Raw genomic sequence first — 22,960 nt, 5'->3', positions numbered from 1 at the left:
TTAATAAGTGGAGTTTTTTCAGATGACCTGCACAGTTCAAATGCAAGTTGTACAAGGGTGGACTCCACGCTTTGGAATATCTGTATGTGGAGGGCTGACTTTTTTTTTTTTTAACCTTTTTATTGCATTTATTGGGTGACATCTATCTATATGAAAGGCTAATATGCTAATTGTCCCGCCTGTCTGACCTGTTGCTATGACGCACACTGACCACCAGGGGGCAGACGCGCAACACAGGAGCTGCAGAGCTGCAGTGACTCGGCAGCGGTGGTTCTCAGGTGATGTACCCTGAAACCAGAGAGGAGGGAACCCGATTCCTCGAGGGGCCACATGATTCCACCTTCAGCTGTGGGTTTGTTGCTGGGGGACTGTCGGCCCTGAATCTGGTTTACTGCACACTTGCATTTGTGTTCCACACCCTGTATACCCTGTACTATGACAGCAACTTTGCAGAGTGCCCTCTCGCACTCCAGGACCCCTTGGGGGATGTCAGAGAGCCGGTTTTGGCCTGATCCCTGCAGGCCAGGCCAAGGGACCCCCACCTGCTGGAGAGACCCCCGCTCCGCAGATGCTGGGGAGGGACCGCAGGAGGTTGGCTCCAAGGTGTGTCCGGCCAGTCTTGCCCAGTTTTGCCCCGCTGGCCACCTTCTAATTCCTTTCAATGTGCACAAATCCGTGCAGCGGGTCACTAGCTGGTTATTAAAATTATATAGGTTTCAGTGTAGTTTGATGATGTATCATCTGTATATTGTATTGTGTGTTTACCAGCCCAAATCAAATCTCTTTCCATCACCATTCATCCCCCTTGACCCTCCTCTACCCCCTCATCCCCTTTCCCCTGTGGTTATCACCATACTGTTTTCTGTGTCAGATGTTTTTTGTTTTGTTTTTTTTAATCCTCACCCTAGGATATTTTTCCCACTGATTATATATATATATATATTATTGATTTTTTACATAGAGGAAGGGAGAGGGATAGAGAGAAACATCAATCAGCTGCCTCCTGCACAGCCCCTACTGGGAATGTGCCCATAACCAAGGTACATGCCCTTGACTGGAATTGAACCTGGAACCCTTCAGTATGCAGGCCGATGCTCTATCCACTGAGCCAAACCGGTCAGGGCTGATTACTTTTTTTTTTTTTTTTAGAGAGAGTGAAAGGGAGGGAGGGAGGAGAAGGAGAGACAGAGAAGCATCCACTGGTTGCCTTCTGTACGTGCCCCAACCAGGGGCAGGGAGGGAACCTGCAAACAAGATACCTGCCCTTGACCGGAATTGAACCCAAGACCCTTTGGTCCGAGGGCCGACACTCCAACTGGAGCCAAACGGGTCAGGGCTGATGTTTTTTGGGGGGCTTAATCTCTTCACTTTTTCACTCAGCCCCACAGTTCCCCTTCCCTCTGACAGCTGTCAGACTATGAATCTATTTTGTTTTTTGAGGGCTGACTAGTTTTATATGTGGATTTAAGACTTCGTAGGAGGTCAGCATCCCTAACCCCCATGTTCAAGGGTTAACTGTATGTACTTATATTTCCTTTAATTCCATCACAAAAAGAAATATCTACTAGAATTCATAAAGTTTTGCTTTTATGATTAGCATGTTTTCTGGGCATAGTGTAACCTATAACCCCTTCCTCCAGGGGGTGGCAGGGAGCAAAGGGAGTAATTTAGCCTGCTGCTGTCAGTGCCAGAAGGAACCCTAGAATTTTATTTGGTAGCTTGTGGTCTTCCATGTTTAGATGCTACTGTCTCCCCCTGAAAATTGCTCTATTTTTTTTTTTTTTAAAATATATTTTATTGATATTTCACAGAGAGGAAGGGAGAGGGATAGAGAGCTAGAAACATCAATGAGAGAGAAACATCAATCAGCTGCCTCCTGCACACCTCCCACTGGGGATGTGCCCGCAACCAAGGTACATGCCCTTGACCGGAATCGAACCCGGGACCTTTCAGTCCGCAGGCCGACGCTCCATCCACTGAGCCAAACCGGTTTCGGCTGAAAATTGCTCTAATTGTACAATTACTCTTTCCCATGGAAGAGGCAAAAGAGAAGCTCTGCCAGCTAGCAGAGTGCCCTAAGTTCAATGCCTCTGACACACCTGGCTCCCCACAGTACAGACCCTTGGTGCACGCCCCTATAACTTACACTGCAGGGCTAGCTGGAGTCTCAAGGGCGGACCCTCTCGGATAGCACTGGAGGAGCCACTAAATGGCGAATGAAGGAATATTCACCATGGTGACAGGCAGGAAGGGTGACAGTTTGGGGAGCCTGCTGCCCCACCCTTGAAAGGCAGTGAGCTGCACCTGAGCCTCCGCAGCATTTAGCTGTGTAGCTGAGCTCTGCATGTGCGGCCAGGCTGGAAGCAGGAAAACCCACACAAGTATAAGCTGACTTTTTATTTAAAAAATCACTCATTCTGCACGTCCAACCCCTGGTAGTTCCAGTTGCTGCCTCAGCTCTTTTCCAGGTCGTCCACCAAGTAGGGCTGGGTGTCCTTCAAGGCCTGAAGGAACAGATCCTTGCAGGTCAGGTTCCAGGCTGGAGCGAAGCTGAAGAGCTTCCTCATCTTGTCTGGATTGGTGGCCTCTGCCCGCACTGCCTGGTACTGCTCCTCCGTCAGGACCCTCCCGTACAGAGCATCCAGCACGCCATTCACGTCTGTGACCCGCTTAATGAGGGCTTCCCGGTGCTGTTCCATAAAGTGCGGCGCTGGGGGAAGGAGGGGTAGAGCAGATGAGCTGGCACCCAGGGTGGGAACTGGGGCCTGTTCCTGCGGAACCCTGCTTGCTTCAGAATGGCTCTAAATGCACCCTAAGGGGGTGGGGCTCAAGGTGGGGCAGCCAGACTCCCGATATAGTAGCATGAGTATAACATCTCCCCAGCTAGGCTCCCCCCAAGGTGTGTGAGTAGGTAGGTGGGTGGGAAGGGTTGGCCCAACCTTGCTCTCTCCCAATGCAAGTCTTTTGGTGACAGATAGGCTGTGCAGGGGTGTGGTGGGTGAGGCTGGTGAGGTGCGCAGGCAGGTGAGTTGGGTGTGAAGCCTCACCTGATATGGCTGCCGTCTGGAGAAGAGAGGCATTGATCCCTGGTGGCACGGCTCCAGAGCCTGTAAGGAAATAGAGGCATAAGTGGTCCTCTCCCTTCCTATGGTGTCTCCAGGCTCTCGGGGTCCGGGGCCCTTGGGTCGGGAGGCCAGTCAGGACTGAGCGCGGGAAGCCTCCCTTCCCAACAAGAAGAGCTTTATTAGGGGGTAGGAGGAACAGAAAGCGAAAGAGCCCGAGGGGCAAACGGGGGTTGAGTTAGGCGAGGGGATCCCGGAGGGCGTGGAGGGCTCGCTCACCCCGGGCCCGGCCCCGGCCCCGGGCCTGCAGCTGCTCCGAGATCTCCTGCATGCCCATGTCGCGCAGCACCTGGGCGGTGAGCTCGGCGGCGTACCCCTCCAGGTAGTAGCTGACCAGCTTGTCGGCGAGGTCCACGGCGTCCATGGGCAGCAGTGCCCCACGCGGGATGCGCCCGTAGCCGTCGCGCAGGGGCACGGAAAGCAGCTTCAGCTTGAACTTCTTGAGCTCATCAGCGGTCAGCTCCTCCAGCGCATCCAGGATGGCGTCCCGCGTGCCCGCCATGGCGCCGGGGTCCCCCGCCGCCGCCGCCGCCGCGGCTGCGGCTCACCGGGGTATCCGCCGACCAGGAAGTCTCCTCTGGGGCGGGACCTGCAGCTTCCCGCCTTCTCCCGACACCGCCCCTGCCCCAGCCCATTGCCCTTGGTTGGGAGTTAGGTCGTCCCAGACTATCCCTTGTGTCCCTTCTCCCGCCCCGCCCCCCCATCCCTACCCCTAACCCCACCCTCAAGGCCTCCGGTGTCAGTCCCTTGGCCATGGAGAGGGGCGCCAGGAACCCATCCTCCAGCTGGTACGCAAGGTAGGACACGAGACCAGACGGGGGAGGGAGGCGCTCGTGGGTGGTGCCCGCGACTCCAGGCTTGCACTAGCTAGCAGTACCAGGAACCCAGTTTACTGGAGTGCCAAGGCTTAGAATCTTGGAATTCAGAAGCCCCGAAATCTCCACCTTCCCCTGAACCTTAGCATCCTCTCTCACATGCCAGAGGATGTTAGAATCAGAATCCTAACAGCCAGAACCTTGTAGTTCCCAGTTGCACATACTGGGGAGAAATGAGCTATTAAAAAAAGGGAGGAGAATAGCTGTGTGTACTTTATCTCTCAGCCTCAGTTTCCTTACCTGTAAAATGGAGATAACACCCGCTTATCCACTTAGTAAATATTCCAACATGACCGGGGCTACCCAGTGGCTCCTGAAACCTTGTCAAAACTTCCTGGGAGAGCCAGGATTTGGTCCCAGGAGCCGAGGTTCTGGGGACGCGATGACAAGAGACACTTGTAATAGTTGAGAAGATTCTGGACTGGAGGGAAAGTCATGGGTGGGAGTCATTCTGGGTGGTTTGCCCCAGATGAGCAGGTGAAAGCTTGGGGATTGGAACCCAAGCTGTGCCCAGAATCCTTAGCTTGCTGTTCACACGGCTGGTCTAGCCCTGTGGATCTCACCAGCCTTGTCTTGCACCACATCCTGTTCTCCCTCCATCTCAGTTCCAACCACACTGGCCTCGCAGTTCCTCAAATGTGTCAGGCTCCTTCGCTGCCGTTTGGTCTTTGCACATGCTGCTCCCTCAACCTGGAGATCTGTTCCCTCACTCTTTTCCTGATAAACTCTTGAGACTTTAGGTCTCAAGTTAAATGTCACCTTCTCAGGGAGACCAGGTTTAGAATCCCTCCCAGAGTAGTTCATAACACCTGCTACTTATCTGTAGCTCTCATAGCAATTGTGACTACACTGCACTAACTCGGTGTGTTTGTTTAGTACCAGTCTTCCTAGCCTGCAAATCATGCCTGTCCACATCATTGTCACAGCTACAGCATCCAGAACAGTTCCTGGCCTGTAGTAAGTGCTCAATAAATCTTCGTGGAATCAATAATGAGCAAATGGGTCTTATGGCTCAAGGGAGGATACCAGTAACTGGAAGGTGTGCCTCTCTTCAAAGAGAGGCAGCTTCCAGGAGCTGAAGGACTGTGGCCTTGAAGCCGTGCAGTCCCTAGTTTGAATTCTGGCTCTCGTTCCTAGTTGGGTACTGGGACTCCATGTATCCCTTTCAACTGGGCTGTAACAAGGACCATTCCTTCTAGTGATGTGATCCTGACATATTACACACCCATTTATTTATTTATTTGGCATTCATCTCAATTCATCAGAATGTGAGTTTCATGAGTCCTGAGCCTTAAGAGAATGCCTGGTACACAGTAGATGCTCAGTGAAGATTTACTGAATGAAGGGATGAATGAAGCTGGGTTACCTACAGCATGTTGTATGTAAGAGCTTCCAGAAGGGTAGCAGGGCCCTGCTCCCCATCCTTATATGTGTTGTCCCACACGAGCTGGGTAGTATTATGTGCCAACACCCTCACCATGGGTGGCATTTGTGGTCCAATTGCCAATGTTCCCTGGCTCATGGCTGTTTATTATTGTGCCTCTTCATTGGTCTTCATCCTTTCAGAATCTCCAACTGATTTTGTGCACTGTGGCCAGAAGGCTGCATCTTCCTAGCCCACATCTTGATCCTGTCCCCACCTGCTCAGAAACCTGCTATGACTCTCAGTGCCCAGAATCAAGTCCAAGCTCCAGGGCTTGGCCTGGAGGCCTTTGCCAACCTCCTCAGAAGCACCTTCCACCATATTGGCCTCTGGACCTCTGCACATGTAATACTTGCTCTCTGTCTAGCTTTTTTTCTTCCTGATCTGCTTGGTGGGTTCCTGCCTGTTCTCCAGCATTTGTCAATTTAAAAAAATATTTTTTTATTGATTTCAGAGAGGAAGGGAAGGGAGAGGGAGATAGAAACATCAATGATGAGAAAGTATCATTGATTGGCTGCCTCCTGCATGCCCCACAACCCGGGCATGTGCCCTGACCGGGAATTGAGTTGTGACCTCCAAGTTCATAGGTCGATGCTCAACCACTGAGCCATGCTGGTGGCACAAGAGTCACTTCTTGTAAGAAATAATAAACATTGGAGCCCCTCTTTAGGCTGTGATCCTTCATGTGTCTTATTTCTAAGCCTTTCAGCAATCCCTTTGGAATAGGGAATAGTAGCCCCATTTTATAGATGAGAAGATTGAAGCTCAGAGAGGTTGAAGGACTTGCCCAAGGTCATCTAGCTGAGGGGACCATATAGCTTGCCTGTCTAGCATCTGCATCTGTCCCCTGTCTGCTCTTCGCCATTGACTCTTCTGTCCTCTCGGTGTAAAATGAATTACTGCTTGGCCATGTCCACAGGATGCCCTTACTGTGCCTCTCCTGCAGTGTTTATCACACAGCGTGTCTGTTTGCTCTACTTGCCCCACCAGGCTGAGCTCCACAAGGCCCCTTTCCGGTCCATAGCACCCAGCACAGGGCTTGGCACAGACTTTGCCTGGAGAAGCCTTTATGCAGTGACAAAGAATCCTAGAATCCTAGAATCTAGAATCATAGAAACCTGCTCTTTTCACATTTGGTAGAATCTTAGAAGCTGTGTGTGTTTGAGCCATGGAATTTAAAGAACTTGTCCAATTCAACCCCTACTCAGAGCGGAGATCTCCCCGGCCACATGGCCATTGACTGTATCACTTGAACCCTAGTTTGGATGGGGTGGCCTTGGCTTTAAGTAAAATCAATATAACACGTTTCAACTGAACCTTTGGGGCTGAGGAAATTGCACCTGGGGGAGTGTGTATCCTGACTTGGAGGAGAAGGCGGGCTTCTCACACCTGGCTTCCTGGGCGTGAGGGCCCTGAGGACTTACTTCTGCATATCACCACCCAGGATCCTTCTTTTTGGGCCCAGCTTGCCCCTGGCATCCAACCCTAGTCACATTCCTGCTCACACACATAGGAGAACCTGGCTGTGGTTTTCACCTGACATCGCCTCAGAGCAAGTGCCAGCACTTTGTGGTTTTTTTTTTTTTTAATATTTTTATTGATTTCAGAGAGAAAGGGAGAGGGAGAGAGAGAGAGAGATAGAAACATCAATGATGAGAGAGAATCATTGATTGGCTGTGTCCTGCAAGCCCCCAACTGGGGATTGAGCCCACAACCCAGGCATGTGCCCTTGACTGGAATCGAACCCGGGACCCTTCAGTCCCCAGGCCGACTCTCTATCCACTGAGCCAAACCAGCTAGGGCATGTGCCAGCACTTTGGTGTGATGTCGCAAGGAGGCAAAGGGCCCAGGGGCCCGGGACACACAGCCGTTCCTCCCCTAGAACTGGAAGCCTCACTCCTGCAGTGGTTTCAGGCTGGAACTCAGTGGAAACAAGTGGTACTGCGTGACAGGTGCCTGTGCTCTGTGAGAACACTGTAGACACTGAACTCGGGAGGACACAAGGTTTTGGAAGAATCTATGTTATTCTAAAAACAGGTATTAAGGATCTACGAGATGTCCAACCCCATGATAAGTGCTGGTGAAAGACAAATAATAGTAACGACAACTTTCATTTTTTTAATGGACTATGTTCCAGGCACTGTGCTAAGCACGTAACATTCATAATCTCATTGAGTTCTCCCAATAGCCCTATGAGGCATGTGTAGTTATCCCACCTTACAGAGGAGAAAACTGATGTTTTCAGAAATTACTCTGGAAGCCTACACTGGTAACATCTGAGAAAACAGGTTGAACCCATGTCCATCTGACTCCTAGGCCCAGATGCCAACCACCATTTTAAAGTGCCATGTCTGTCCTCAAAAATTGACAAATTGCTTGGAGAGTTATGTTTAAGGAAATTTATGCCTCCTCTAGACTGTCCACAAACACCCTCAGGAGGGTAGGCATTGCAATAACAGTAATGCTAACAGTAACTTCCTCCTCTTTGAAGACTGCTCTAGGGCTTTTAAAGCACATTCAGAAGACTGTGGAATAGTGGGACAAGCAGGAGATAAGGGGTGTCAGACCTACTCACATTTGATTCCCAGGCCCTCTGCCTCTTAGCTGTGTGACTTAGGGAGGTCACAGCCCCTCTCTGGGGTTTGCATGCTGTGTCATGAATGAAAAGGGCTGTAAGTTGCCCAGGGTCCCCCAGGGAGGTAGAGGTAGAGCCTGCTCATTCCTGGAGACTGCCAGGGTGGTTTGCCCTGGGAAGGTGGGGACTAGGGGACTTGGGCAGCTCTCTGGGAATCCATGGTAATCACTTCTGCCTTGACCCCCTTTTCTGGGGGAAGTCTCAGAGCTCTGAGCTTTGACCCCTGGCAGAAAAGAACCTCCTAGTCTTACCTCTTGGCCCACCCTTACCCCCTGGATTAGAGCCAGAGTAGTTGGTGGTAAATTGGTTCCTGGGTGTGACCCTCTACCCAACAAAGTAACCCTTTGATTGCTGGAGCCAGATTGCTCCAGAGGGCCCATAGACTGCCAGAAATTGGGCAAGTCACTTAATCTCTTTGTGTCTCATGGCCTCCCTGTCAGATAGGAATCATGATGAGGTTATTATAAGGTTACAAATGGATTTAAGATATTATAAATGGATTAAGAATTGTGAAGTGTTTGGAACAGGCCTGACACATAATAGGTGCCTTTGTCATTATTGAAGTTTCTGAGCCTCAGTTTCTCAATTTGGGGATGATGCAGGGAAGATTCATTGGAACAGTTAGTAATAATAATTGTAATGATATCAACTGCCAACATTTAGTGAACATTTTCTATGGGTCTGGCATTGTTCTAAGTGCTTTACACGAATTAGCTTGTTGAATCTTCATAACAATCCAATGCTCTGATCCTAAACCTTAAATAATCCTCATTTTACAGGTGAGTAAATCACGTTAAATAACTTGCCCAAAGCCAAAACCGGTTTGGCTCAGTGGATAGAGCGTCGGCCTGCGGACTGAAGGGTCCCGGGTTCGATTCCGGTCAAGGGCATGTACCTTGGTTGCGGGCACATCCCCAGTAGGGGGTGTGCAGGAGGCAGCTGATCAATGTTTCTCTCTTCGATGTTTCTGGCTCTCTGTCCCTCTTCCTTCCTCTCTGTAAAATATCAATAAAATATATTAAAAAAAAATAAAATAACTTGCCCAAGGTCACACAACAAGGAAAGAGCAGAGTCAAGTTTTAACCTAGCACTTCCTAAGCCCTTTGGTGCCAGCACACCACCCTGGTGTTTACTTATATTGTCTAGGTAAATCCCCATGACAAGGCTACAGGGCTGGCGTTATCCTCCTTATCCTTATATTGGAGCTGGAGATGCTGAAGCCCAGAGAGGAAGGCGATCTTCCTGAGCTCATGATGTCAGCATTCAGGACCTGCTTCTGCAGTGGTCCTGATTGGGGGTTTCTGGCTTCCGTTGCATGTATCCAATACAAGGGGCTCTCATCCCCCACGGCACTTATCACTCCAGCTCTTGGGATGCTCTCCCTTAGGACAAGCTAAAACCTGTAGCCTATGTGCTCTGGGGCCCAGCTCTGTCTTAGGGTCAGCGACACTTGTCCTCCTCTCCTCCTCCCCTAGACATGATCTCTGGCCCCTTCTTGTCCTCCAATCTGTTGTAGACAATCCATGTCCCTTCCAATGGTCAGAGGTCAGACCTGGCTCATCTACAGAAAGGGAATGAGTCGTCTGTCTCCTCCCTGTCCTGGGTTCCCACTCTTATTGACTAAACCCTTCAGCCCCAGCCTGGCAGTGATGAAAACTCCAGGTGAGATCTACCTTCAGGATGTTGACTTTTCTGAGCCAAAGTGAAGTGGCTTGTGGTTTCAGAGACCAGCTCCAGGTACGCTCTTACCTCTACCCCCTCCTGTTTGCGAACCCCAGGCCAAGTCTGAGCCATCAAAAGTGGCAGAGAGAAAATCAGAGACTTAGAGATACAGTAGGGAAATCAAACTTTTCTGGATTCTGGGAGAAAGCCTTAGCTTCCTGAGACTGCTCACATATCAGAAGATTCAGTCTGGAGTCATTTGTATAGTTAATTGCCCGATCCAAAAAAAATAATAAAACTCTTATCTCTTCCTGAAGGCCCAAGTGATTACAGCTTGAACAAAGTTCCTAGGCTAAGCCCCAAAGTGCCAGGGAGCCTGGAGTAGCTTCCTAATCAGGCCAGCATGCAACATGCAAGATCCTCAAGCATTCAAGAAGAAATGAGCCCACAGCTTGGAGACAAGTCCAGAGCTTGGAGACTTGTCATAAAAGCCAAGATGTGCAAGGAGCTCTCCTGACTCCTGAGGAGATTTGTTTAGACATTTAAGCAGAGGAGGGGGACAGTTGCCTCCTCCCCCTCTAAAAAAAATTTTTTTATTGCCCTAGCTGGTTTGGCTCAGTGGATAGAGCATTGGCCTGTGGACTGAAGGGTCCCAGGTTCAGTTCCAGTCAAGGGCACATGCCTCAGTTGTGGGCTTGATCCCTGGCCCTGGTTGCAGTGCCTGCAGGAGACAATAAATTGAGGTGTCTCTCTCATCACTGATGTTTCTGCCTTTCTCTCTATATATCCCTTCCTCTCTGAAATCAATAAAAATATGTTTTTTAAAAAATATTTTTTATGGATTTTTAGAGAGAGAGAAACATTGATTGGCTGCCTCCTTCACACCCACATGGGAGTTCGAGCCCACAACCTGGGCATATGCCTGACCAGGAATCAAGTCAGCAACATTTTGGTGCAGGGGATGATGCCCAACAAACTGAGCCACACCAGCCAGGGCGCCTCCTTCCCCTTTAAAAGCAGGAAAAATAATTATTTTTTTATTGATTTTAATATGTTTTTATTGATTTCAGAGAGAGGAAGGGAGAAAGAGGTAGAAATATCAATGATGAGAGAATCACTGATCGGCTGCCTCCTGCACGCCCCCTACTGGGGATTGAACCCACAACCCGGGTCTGTGCCCTTGACTGGAATTGAACCTGGGACCCTTCAGTCTGCAGGCCGACTATCCACTGAGCCAAACCAGCTAGGGCAGGAAAAATGATTTTTGTTGCTCACCTGTGGGGTATCTGGCTACTCTCACAGGTTAATGGACTTGGCTCTCATCGGGTCATCCCAGGGCACAGGGGGCCAAACATTTACTGCTTACTGTGAGTAATTAATGAGAAGTCTGTCTCTGATCCAGAACACCTTCTGTGCAAATTCGGTGTAAAACACATAAACATGAATATTAAAATCCCAAGAGAGAGGCAAAGAGAGAGTCCAAAGAGGAAGTTAAGTGACTGAAATAGGAACAGAATCTCTGAGAGAGACAGAGAGTGGTCGAGGAAAAAAGAGCAAACCCCGGTAAAGGCTGAGAGGGGGTGACTGGGAGGCCAGAAGTTCCTGTGTTGATTTCTTTGTTGAGTATTTATTGAGCACCTGCTGTGTGCCACACACTTACTTTTAAGTTGGAGACAAGCAGTGAACACATGTATGCTGGTAGGAGGAGACGGACGAAAAACGAAGTTAAATGTTTTGCATGTCAGGTGGTGATAAATGTTATGAAGACAAGGAAAGCAGGGAAGGGAGACGTGAGATTTAAAATCAGGGAGTTAGGAAAAGCCTCACGGAAAAAGTGACATTGGCTAAAGATCTTCGTTTGAAAGAGTTTTCCAGACAGAGGGGATGGCAAGTTCAAAGGCCCAGCTGGAGTGAGCAAGGGGGTGACGGGTGAGAGACAAATGGGGCCTAGTTGGGTAGAGCCTTGTAGGCCACAGGGAGGACTTTGGTTTTTATTCTCGATGAAATTTAAGCAGAGATTTCAAGGATCAGCACACAGGGAGGCCTGGGGCTCCCAGGCAGACTCACCTTCTGGACTGCAGGCTCTGGATTCGGTTCATTCATTTACTCAACTGCCAGTTGATTATTGATTTTCAAGCATTTAGGGAGGCCAGCTTTGTCCCTAGGCTTGCGCTGAGCTCTGGTGAGACAGAAAAAAGACTCTTTCCTCAGCTCTGGAGGAAGAAAACCTTCCAGGGTGGGGCAAAGCCCTGTCCTGCAGGGGGAGATCATACTGTGGGTGTGAGAGCCATTAGCTTGGGAAATAGTGAGTGGATGACAAGCTGGGCAGGGGCCGCTCTTGGGGAGGGGAAGCTGCAGATTGTGGCGTGGGAGTGGAGGTGGGGGAGAAAGGGCAGACCTCTCTCTTCTCTCAAATGGAGAGGCCCTGTGTCCTGCTGGCTCTGAGCGCTGGCTTCAGACTGGGGAGCAGAGGGGACAGTGGGATGGGCCAGGACAGCTGGCCTTGACATGTGTTGCTTGTTCCCTGACCACTCAGTCTTCACTTTTAGAATGGTTTCCAGAAATGATAGGAGGCAGAGGAAGGGCAGCTAAATATAGTCCTGGGGCCAGAGCCCAGTGGGGAGGATCCCTCTGCCAGTCACTGCTGCCCATCAGCTGTGGTGGCCATTGCTAGCTGCCCCGTGAGTGCCAGTGCCTGTCCCTGCTCTGAGCTGGTCGCTTGCCTCTCACCTATCTTCAGACACCACCCTGACCCCCTGCGGTTAGTTAGGCCTCACTGTGGCTGAGCATCCTGGGAGTCTCTTTTTGCCTGTGATCTCCAACCAGACCTGTGAGTCCCGTGGATCCTGTGGGCCTGGAGATAATGGCGAGGGGAGTGCTGGGGATCCTGGGGAAGTGAGGGTGAGAGGGTTGGCATGTGGCTTTGGAGAATCTGGGGCTAAGCCAGGGAAGGACAGTGGGTGTTTGCAACCCGGGCTTGTGTTTAGGAACTGGGAGTGAGACAATGTCCCTGATGGGGGATATTTCTGGGGCTGAGTCTCCCTGACTGACCTCTCCTGTACCCAGGCCCGCCATGTCAGCTGCGCCCGGTCTCCTGCGCCAGGAGCTGTCCTGCCCGCTGTGTTTGCAGCTGTTCGATGCGCCCGTGACAGCGGAGTGCGGCCACAGCTTCTGCCGCGCCTGCCTGAGCCGAGTGGCGGGGGAGCCGGGGGCAGACGGCACGGCGCCTTGCCCATCCTGTCAGGCACCCACGCGGCCGCAGGCGCTCAGTACCAACCTGCAGCTGGCGCGCCTGGTGGAGGGGCTGGCACAGGTGCCGCAGGGCCACTGCGAGGAGCACCTAGACCCGCTCAGCATCTACTGCGAGCAGGACCGCGCGCTCGTGTGCGGCGTGTGCGCCTCGCTGGGTTCCCACCGCGGCCACCGCCTGCTGCCCGCTGCTGAAGCCCATGCGCGCCTCAAGGTGTGGGACCCTGGCGGCCGCCGGCGGGTCGGTCAAGGGACGGTTGGATGGGGCAGGGCCCATCAGGGGGTTGCTGCATTGACTGGGACTCCTCACTTCAGGGCCCAAGGCGCCAGGTGTTGTGGGGGACGCGGGAGGGGGAGGCGGCTAGGGACTGCGGGGCTAAGAGCTGAAGGCGGGGCGGCGAGAGGGAAGCTTTGAAGAGGCGCTCAGGGCGGGCCCTGGTAGGACTGGCTTGGCGCAAACCTAGACGTTCCGGGCACGCCTGGGCACGCAGCTCGGTGCGCAGGCCCAGGTGGCACCGAGATTCAAGTCAGGGCTGTTTTACTGGTTGGAGCTGTTAGTTCTGAACGCGTGCAGTGCCCACACATAGTTGTGGGCGCCCGAGGTTTGCGATCCCCACGGGTGCCCAGAAAGGGCCTACACATTTGCAAATGGAGACGCAGGCGCACACCGGCTCGCGCATGCCATAGCGAGGCCAGTCACGAGAGAGTATGTGTCTACACAGGCCAGGAAGGTTTGTCATGAAGGTTTTATTGGCGCGGAGGCAGAACGAGGCGCGGGCTGGAGACACGCAGCGGCCCTGGGTCCCGCGGTGAAGCTGCCCTGGCCTCAGGACTGGGGTCGGGTGGGCTTCTGCGAGGTCTCAGCCTCCCACATCAGCACTGCACTTCTCCTCGGCCGGGCTCCTTGAGGGGGTAGACCCAGCTCTCAGGCTCCCCCAGGACCAGCCTCCCCTTCCCTCCCAGTCCTGCCTCCCGTCCAGCCAGTGCTGGCGGTGGTCTCCCCGTCCCGTGCAGGAGCCCCCCACGCCAGGAGCCCCCCCAGCCCAGGCTCACCTCTGCTGAAAACCGCACCGCTCCCGACCTCGTCCGTTTTCATCTGCGAAGAGATAACAGAGTCCGTGAAATGGGACAGGGTCTTAGGAGTCCAGGGAGCCTCCAGGGGCAGGCGGGGCGGGTGCAATTTGCCAGGGTCCCCGTCAGCTCAGTCCGAAAACGCAGGGAGGGGCTGGCCGGAGGGTTGGAGGAGGTGGCAGGAAGGCTGGCGGGACCGGACCCCTGGGTTTCTGGCAAGGAAGAGGAGCGGGTCCAGCCTTGGCCCCATACCAAGACTCAAGAGTAGCGGAGTGGGACCTGCGGCCGCGGGGACTCACGCGGCGCCCTGCAGCCGCGCCGCTTCCTCCTGCATGCCCATGTCGCGCAGCACCGTCGCCGTGACCTCGGCGCCGTATTCCTCGCAGTAGAAGGCGACCAGCTTGTCGGTGAGGTCCACGGCGTCCAGCGGCCCGAGCGCCCCCCGCGGGATGTTGCGAAAGCCCTCGCGCAGCGAAGCCGCCCCCAGCTTCAGCTTGAACTTCTTGAGCTCGTCCGCCGTCAGGTTCTCCAGCGCGTCCAGGATGGCGTCGCGCTTCCTGCCCATGGCGCAGCCTCTCCGCGCTCCCTGCCACCGCGCGCCGCGAGCCGCGGGGCCGGCCCACACCTGCGGCAGGCGGGGCTGTCGCTCCGAGGACGTCGGGGGAGGAGACTGTCCTGGCGCTGGCGCGGGAAGCCCATAGGTCCACCCGGCGGCTCCCACCGCGGGCACCCGACCACGGCGCCGGTGCCGAGGGGCTCTCCCAGTTTCCCTTAGGGGTGGGGGTGGGCGGAGGCCGGCACTTTAGCGCGACCACAGGTGAGGTGCAAGGCTGTTCTCACAGAAGAGGACACGGAGTTGGAAGCCATGGAGCGGGACTGGAGCTGTGTGACTCCGCGGCCCTGCACCCCCAGTGAAGGGTGGCTTTGGCAGGAGGCATTAGGAGCTCCGGGTGTCCGGGAATAGGAGGAGGTTGCGTTTCTACTTCAAACACCCTACACTCACCCCCAGGAGCCTGCGTGCACCAGCTTCATTCCCCTCTGGCGGAGGAGAGCCAGTCCCATTTGTGTGTGTCTTCCTCACAAAGCCCTGGGGCCGTGGGGGTGGGGGGGCTGACTGCCGAGGGGATGGGCTCAGGCTGGGGGGACCTCACCTAAATAGGCAAGTGGAGGGGGAAGGCGCTCTCGACATCAGGACAGAACTGGCGGGGCCTGGAGACCTGCACGTGGGTTGGGGAGAGGTAAGATGCCAGCTTGGCTGGAGGAGGCGCTGGCCTTGAGGCTGAGTCAGAGGCGGGCTCAGGTGGGGGAGCAGCAGCCTCACCTCTGTCTGTCTCACCCCCAGACCCAGCTCCCCCAGCAGAAGCTGCAGCTGCAGGAGGCATGCGCGCGCAAGGAGAAGAGCGTGGCTGTGCTGGAGCACCAGCTGGTGGAGGTGGAGGTGAGGGCTCAGCATGGCAGAGCCTGGGGGCTGGGGTCAGGCGAGGCTTCCCCAGCCAAGTGCTTTTGCTTGTCTGCCCCTGCAGGAGACAGTGCGTCAGTTCCAGGAGGCTGTGGGGGAGCAGCTGGGCAAGATGCGGCTGTTCCTGGCTGCACTGGAGGGCTCCTTGGACCGGGAGGCGGAGCGGGTGCGGGGCGAGGCCGGGGTTGCCTTGCGGAAGGAGCTGGGGAGCCTGAACTCTTACCTGGAGCAGCTGCGGCAGATGGAGAAGGTGCTGGAGGAGGTGGCAGACAAGCCGCAGACTGAGTTCCTCATGGTGAGCACAGGGTGACCTTCCTTCTCTGCCCCTCGCCCGGGTCCAGGCCCCAGAGAGCTCATCGCATGGTGAGGCAGGGACCCTGAGGCCCAGAGAGGGGCAGGGACCAGCCAGGGTCACACAGGGAGGAGGGGTGAGCTCCAGACTGCAGTATGTTGCTTAGGATGGGCACTGCACAAGGGCGCTATCTCTAAGGGGGACCATTCACATAACAGACGCTGTGGGTTTGTTTACTTCTTAGGACAGTCTTCTACCACAGAGTATTGTTTCTTGAGGAAGGGGTACCCTTTTCTAATTTACTCAGATAAAGGGCTAGGGGTGGCCTTGAATTCTGGGTTTCTTCGGACTTTTCTGATTTTTCCTGACCCCATACTCAGCATTCTTGGTCCATCCACCCCATCCTCAGTCGTGTCCAATGTCTTTCTTGTCTGCCTCACCTCCGTTTTCTTCTTCTCTCTCCAGAAATACTGCCTGGTGACCAGCAGGTGAGATCATCCTGGCCCCGCCCCTTTCCCAACCTGCCCTGGTCTTCAGGGACACTGGCTGGCTCACCTGCTACTCCCAATGTGCCTGGCAATTCCATTCAGTCCTCTGCAATTTCCCTGCACTTTGTTTTGAACATAGAAATGAACGTGACCTGGTCCTTCTTAGGAACCTCCCAGACAGAGGGGGGCGGGGACTTGGGCATCACTGTGCTCAGTGCTGCCCCAGAGAGAAGTGGGTGGCCGGGGTAGGCTTGCAGAGGAGATGGGGCAGGCTTGCAGAGGAGATGGATGCTAGAGTTGGATGCTGGAGGAACGAGGTGGAGTTAGCCAGTCAAGAGCTGGGGGAAGAGCATTGAGAGAAGGCAAGAGGGAGAGGAGGTGTGCTGTGGCAGGTGGGCAAACTGAAGCGCTGAGGGGTTTGGACCTTATCCCAACAAAAGACTTAAAATTTTTGTGGTAAAATGTACACAAAATAAAATTGACCATTTAAAAATATATGTTTTTATTGATTTTAGAGAGAGGGGAAGAGAGAGGGAGAGAGCTATAGAATCATGGATGAGAGAGACATGGATCGGCTGCCTCCTGCACGCCCCCTACTGGCGATCGAGCCCACAACCTGGGCATGACGGGGAATCAAACCAGTGCATGGGTCGATGCTCAACCACTGAGCCACCCCAGCGGTAAACCATTTTTTAGTGCACATTTTCAGTTCAGTATCATTAAGCACATTTACGTTGTTATGCAACCATCACCACCATCCATCTCCAGAACTTTTCATCTTAAAAAAAAATTATCACCCAAGGATATGTTTATCGATTGCAGAGAGAGGAGAGGGGGAGCGGGGAGAGAAACACATGGATGTGAGAAAGAAACATCAATTGGTTGCCTCCTGTACTGGCCCCGACTGGGGATCGAACCCGAAACCTTTTGGTGAATGGGACAATGCTCCAACTGAGCCACCCGGCCGAGGCCAGAACTCTTCATCTTTCCAAACTGGAAAGTCAGCAGAGGAATGATGTGGAGAGATCCTGGAACTCCACAGCCTTATCCTCTCTTCTGGGCACTGCTTCTTGCCCTCCCCCACCCCATGCCTCCTCCGGAAGTCCCCTCACAGACACTTCCCCACCCTCAGGCTGCAGAAGAGCCTGGCAGAGTCCCCACCGCCTGCCCGTCTGGACATCCAGCTGCCTGTTATCTCAGATGACTTCAAATTCCAGGTGTGGAGGAAGATGTTCCGTGCTCTGATGCCAGGTACTGGGAGGCATGATATGTTTGTAACCGTGTGGTTTTTGGGAGGCCGCAGCCACACACAGAGAGGCCTCCCAGTCTTAGTGAGGAAGGTCACAGAAGAAGGTGCCCATTGCCCCTTTGCCTCTACTCTAGGGCAAGCATGTCAAACTCAAAGGCTAACATGGGCCAAATAAACAAGGTTTAAGTTTATGTGGGCTGCAAAAAAACAAAAGCTTCAATTTTTATGGAAACATAGGTTTATTTCAATAGAGACATGCTGAATATAAAGGGCTGAAATAAATGGGTAATTGTGAACATAAAATAATAGAACATTTTAATAAAAATATTTTTTCTTGAACATTAAACTTACCAGACACTGAATAACTGCACAAATTAATAAGCATAATGCAAATAAACCTATTTTTCTTGTTCTTTGAAAGCAAAATATATCCTGTTGTGCACACCAAACAAGTCAGTACAAGACTAATGATGTGGCAATCGGCTGCTAAAATATTCCCTGCTAGTATTAGTGGAGAGAAATGGTGAGCCTGCGTGTAAGGTGTATAAGGGAAATGAATGCAACAAGATTATAGTAATCAGTCATTAGTGAACATTGTAGTTCATTATTAATAACTAGTAGCCTGGTGCATGAATTCATGCACATCAAAAGGAAATTAATTAGAAGAAATATTTTAATTTTTTAAAAATATATTTTATTGATTTTTTACAGAGAGGAAGGAAGAGAGATAGAGAGTTAGAAACATTGATCAGCTGCCTCCTGCACACTCCCTACTGGGTATGTGCCTGCAACCAAGGTACATGCCCTTGACTAGAATCGAACCTGGGACCCTTGAGTCCGCAGGCCGACGCTCTATCCACTGAGCCAAACCAGTTAGGGCGAAATATTTTAATATTGCTACTCACCATTTCTCTATAATGGAAGTGTCAACCAAATTCACCATTGACAATGACAGATGGAAACACACACACACACACACACACACATACACACGTGTGATTGGTGCCAGCGAGAGCTTTATATGTATCACGCATCTGCAAGTCAACTTAGCCTTTTATAGATATAGAATAAACTTGCCTATTAGACCTGCTTTCTGACTTAGCTAAACTTTTTTCCAGCCCAGTGAAACACCCCATCTGCTCTTTCAGGTAATTGTCAGGGACACAGCAGTAAATATCAACACGAAGCAGATTATTATTGTAGATCACGCAGGGAGAACAAAGGGTAAAATATTTAGCTGCAGCAGCAGTGTTTGACTATATTCTGCAGAGGAATGATGTGGAGAGATCCTGCAGTGAGAAAACCTGAAGTCATTTTCAAGTTTCACCATTTCTTACTTCTTTTCAGTCAGGTCAAGTTTCTAAGCTTTCTAAAACTCTGTTTTCCAGCTAATGAAAAGAAAATAGGATTCCACTGAGTCTCCTTAGCTACCTACTCCAGGACTTCTGTGAGGATCAAATGAGATGAGGCACGTGAAAATGCTTCACAAACATTTGGTTAAACTGTGAAGTGTTTGCACCTGCCTATAAAGCAAGTTGTGTTCCTGGGCTGAAGAAACTGCAAGGAGGCTAGTTGCTAGGGAGAGGAAGCCGGGCGTTGCTATGTGACATCATTACCCCTACGGGTGGGTCACTTAGCATATTAGCCATATATATATATATATATATATATATATATAGATAGATTATGTATAACAGGATTGTGTAAAAATTAAGTTACAAAATTTTTATTAAAACGTTTCTTACATACTGTTATATTGGCTGGGCCACAAAAATATTTGTTGTGGGCTGCATGTGGCCTGCGGGCCGTGAGTTTGACATGCTTGCTGTAGGGTATCCCTGTACCCTAATACCTGTGCTAAGAGAATACCTGAGGGCATGGGATTTATAGGTGGGTGCCTGACTGGGGAGGATGCTGCTTACAGGAAGGTGCTGCTGCTGGGCCTTGGCCAGTCTCGCCCCTGTGGACAGTGGAGAGGATAATCCCTGCTAATTGGGGCCTGAGGGTCTGCAGAGCTGGAACCCTGGGCCGGACACTGACTCCGGTGACCTGTGGCTGGAACGGCCCAAAGGCTCAGCCTCCTCTCCCCAGGAGCTGAGCGCGCTGGGGGCTCCGCTCCAGAGCTCCAGGGCATGTACACGTGGTGGGGCAGCCTCGCTGCCCTGCAGGCGTGGGAATGGGGGAACTCTGTTTTATCCAAGACAAGACTGAGACCCAGAGACTGACTGAGATCACACAGCGGTGAGATAGTGGTGGCCGCGGACCAGGCTTCCTGACTGTCTCCTCCCTTGTGACCTGGGTCCTAGATGGTGCTGTATGCCTTGTACCAACCTAATCCACCCACAACCCTGGAAGGAGGCAGTTACGGCCTCAGCTTACAGCTGAGCAAACTGCAGCTCAGAGAGGCAGTCTTTGGCCGAAGCCAGTAAGCAGAGGGGTTCACCCCCCACCCCCACCCCCACCCCGAGGGCCGGGATTAGAGGAGACGAGGCTGACCCATATAGGTTGGTTGTGGGGAAAGGCTCGCGGAGGTTAACAGGGCCTGACGGTCTCTCTGGCAGTGAAGGAGCTGACCTTCGACCCGAGCACGGCCCACCCGAGCCTGGTGCTGTCCCCCTGCGGCCGCCGCGCGGAGTGCTCGGAGCAGAAGGCGCCGCCGGCCGGAGAGGACCCGCGCCAGTTCGACAAGGCGGTGGCGGTGGTGGCGCGGCAGCTGCTCTCCGAGGGCGAGCACTACTGGGAGGTGGAGGTGGGCGACAAGCCGCGCTGGGCGCTGGGCGTGATGGCGGCCCAGGCCGGCCGCCGCGGCCGGCTGCACACCGTGCCCTCACAGGGCTTCTGGCTGCTCGGGCAGCGGGAAGGCAAGATCCTGGAGGCGCACGTGGAGGCCAAGGAGCCGCGCGCCCTGCGCAACCTGGAGCGGCGGCCGGGGCGCGTGGGGGTCTACCTCAGCTTCCGCGACGGCGTCCTCTCTTTCTACGACGCCAGCGACGCGGACGCACTGGAGCTGCTCTTCGCCTTCCACGAGCGCCTGCCTGGGCCCGTGTACCCCTTCTTCGACGTCTGCTGGCACGACAAGGGCAAGAATGCGCAGCCGCTGCTGCTCGTGGGGCCCGAGAGCCAGGAGGCCTGAGCTGCCTGCCGGGTGGGGCCGGGGGTGGGGACTCCGAGAGTTTTGCCAAGTTGGGGATTGGCGTGAATAGGGGGGTGCAGTGAGGGGTGGTGGGGCAGGGGTCTAAAGTCAGTGAGGAAACCCCAGTTTGGGGATCAGGAGATGCAAGTGTTCCAGGAAGAACTGAGGTTGAGGGGCGGAGGGAAGAGCGCCAGGAGCCTGGAGAGGGGAGGAGCTGGAGCGCTGGGGTGAGGGAGGGGGTGGGGGCCTGCAGCTTCCCCTCCCTCCTCCAGACGGGGAGCAGGCCCACTCACCAGGCCATTTAGTGTCTCCAACTGAAGCAGGTCAAAGCCACCTTTTCAGAGCGCGCAGCAGTGGCGTGTCCAAGCACAGGCGGCTGAGTGTCTGGCTCAGTAGGTCTGGGCGTGTAACCGGACAATGGGTCGGGGCTGCCTGTCACTACTAGAGCCAGTGAAGCAGAGACAGGGTTGAATCATATATGAGCATTGATTCCAGTCCTGCCGGCAGCATGGGAGAGCAGCAGGTCAGCCACAGAAACCTGCCCTGCCCCCACCGTAAGCCGGCTGCTTATGTAGTAAAAGCACAAAGGAAAGTAGGCAAAAGGGCAGCTTACAGATAGATCTGCAGGAGGACTAGGGTCTTCAAAGGGCAGAGTGATGTGCAAAGGCTGGGGTTACAGGGGAGATAGCCAAAGGGAGTGCCAGGTGGGCAGTTCACAGGTGAGCAGGCTGGAGGTCTGCAAAGGCCTGCGGGGGTGCCAAAGGGCTGGGGCCTTCAAAGGCTGGCGACTGGTTTCTGCAGCAAAGTTGCTCATCTTTCCATGATAACGGGCAGCTCCAAATGGGGAGGAAGGCTGCATCTCCAGGTGAGCTCCAGCCAGGGAAGACGTGCCTTCTTTAATCAGAACAAAGCAATCATGGTAGCAGAGCATGATTAATATTTCTTTCAATACTAGCCGGTTCCCCAAACTCTACTGCTGCCCCCTTTCAGGCGGGTCCCAAACGTGCCTTTCTAACAGGTTCCCAGGTGGTGCTGACCCCTGGAGAAGCGCTTGGGCACCCATCTGTTCAGTCAGCTGTCCACCTCAGAGTCAATGATCAGATCCTATCAGCCACCAGGTATAGAAAGTCCCAAACGCAGTCCTCCATTCAACAGCCGGTTAAAAACCGCCAGAGCCCCTGCCAGCTGAACAAACCCGCCCCACCTTGTTTCCCTTTCCCTCTGGAATATGCTCACTGAGTGTCTGGGACTTGGAGGGGAACACACCCCCCCACCCCCTCTGCCAGTTGCCAACCAAGAGAACAGCCTGATGCTTCCCCTGCCCTGGGCCTGCTGTGGGGGAGGATAGAAGACTCCATCCCTCTGAGCTGGCTCCACACTTACCTGCTGGTTCACATCTTCCTTGGTTTTAGCTCAAAGACCCACTTTCTGGGCTTTGGGTAACCCCTGAGGCTGAGGGGCCTTTGGGGACTTAGCAGGTGGGCCTGGAGGCTGCTGCCCTTCCTATCCTAGGGGAGATGCTGGCCTGGGACCATCTCCTGTTGATGTGTGACAGGCCTGGGGACCCCTGGCAACTGGTGCCAAAGTGGGGACTTCCTTGGGTGATGGAACTAAGAGATGGGGCCAAGGGAAGGTTGTGGGTAGGTAAGAAAGGCCTCGGGATCTGACTGGGTGGGCACTCCTGGCTGTGTCCCTCCGTGGAAGCCTGCTGGGCCCTGGCTCCGGGACACAGGAGAGAGGATTAATTGAGGACCTCTTTCATGCTAGAAAATGAAACAATAAAGTAAATGGGCTACTTGGTTGTAAAATCCAGCAGCATTAATAAAAGCGATTGCACTCTGACTCCTTCCGCCTGAAGTCTCTGTGAAGAGACAAGTGACCTAGTCTAGGCAGTAACCTCCTTGTTGCCTTCCCAGCCTTCAGTCTTGACATGTCAGATCTTTCAGAAAACACAAATGAGGTCATGTGATTCAGTGGCTCAAAACTTTCAACAACTCCTTGTTGCTTAGAGGAGAAAGTCCGGTCTCTGGCGCGGCATCCGAGGGGCCCTGCCCTTCTCCAGCATGGCCTGTGCCACCCTCCTGTCCCCATCACGCAGAGGGCCCTGCCCTCCCTTTCACCCTTCAGTACTCTCGGGAGGCATCGCCATTTTTTATCCTCTCAACCCCAGCACCTCCTTACAATGTACGCCCCTCGGCACTGAGCCCCTGTCATGGGTGTCGGGGGAAGGCTGGTGGGGTCCAAGAGCCCAAAGCCCCTTTCTGAGGAAATGGGGACCCTGAGAAGCAGACACCAAGGTGGG

The 22,960-nt window shown here is 53.3% G+C and overlaps 3 protein-coding genes across 5 annotated transcripts; 1 reads left to right on the top strand and 2 right to left on the bottom strand.

Annotated features, from left to right (window-relative positions):
* Positions 1-1,784: 1,784 nt before the first annotated feature.
* PYCARD (PYD and CARD domain containing) lies at positions 1,785-4,532 on the bottom strand. Its single transcript, XM_080679068.1, has 3 exons — positions 3,342-4,532; positions 3,048-3,107; positions 1,785-2,710 (listed from the first exon to the last, which is right to left on the bottom strand). The coding sequence occupies exons 1-3, from the start codon at positions 3,622-3,624 to the stop codon at positions 2,454-2,456; spliced, it is 600 nt and encodes a 199-aa protein (XP_080535194.1). The 5' UTR covers positions 3,625-4,532; the 3' UTR covers positions 1,785-2,453.
* Positions 4,533-12,790: 8,258 nt separating this feature from the next.
* On the top strand, positions 12,791-22,499 carry TRIM72 (tripartite motif containing 72; the record flags this gene model as incomplete). The annotated part of the gene is made up of 6 exons (XM_080679064.1): positions 12,791-13,180; positions 15,380-15,475; positions 15,561-15,791; positions 16,254-16,276; positions 17,409-17,527; positions 20,087-22,499. 6 exons carry the CDS (start codon positions 12,791-12,793, stop codon positions 20,656-20,658), a joined length of 1,431 nt encoding a protein of 476 aa, XP_080535190.1. The 3' UTR covers positions 20,659-22,499.
* PYDC1 (pyrin domain containing 1) lies at positions 13,694-14,690 on the bottom strand. 3 transcript variants are annotated; one of them, XM_080679065.1, is made up of 3 exons: positions 14,337-14,690; positions 14,020-14,062; positions 13,694-13,869 (listed from the first exon to the last, which is right to left on the bottom strand). In XM_080679065.1, exons 1-2 carry the CDS (start codon positions 14,600-14,602, stop codon positions 14,059-14,061), a joined length of 270 nt encoding a protein of 89 aa, XP_080535191.1. In that variant the 5' UTR covers positions 14,603-14,690; the 3' UTR covers positions 13,694-13,869; positions 14,020-14,058. The 3 variants fall into 3 exon arrangements, with proteins under 3 accessions (XP_080535191.1, XP_080535192.1, XP_080535193.1); XM_080679066.1 differs by having other exon boundaries at positions 14,290-14,667; XM_080679067.1 differs by having other exon boundaries at positions 14,317-14,645.
* Positions 22,500-22,960: the final 461 nt, after the last annotated feature.

Source organism: Plecotus auritus (assembly GCF_963455305.1).
Source record: "Plecotus auritus genome assembly, chromosome: 7".
In the NCBI taxonomy this organism is placed as follows: Eukaryota; Metazoa; Chordata; class Mammalia; order Chiroptera; family Vespertilionidae; genus Plecotus; species Plecotus auritus.
Note: the sequence above shows the minus strand (reverse complement) of the source record. Positions and strands in the feature narration are given on the sequence as shown.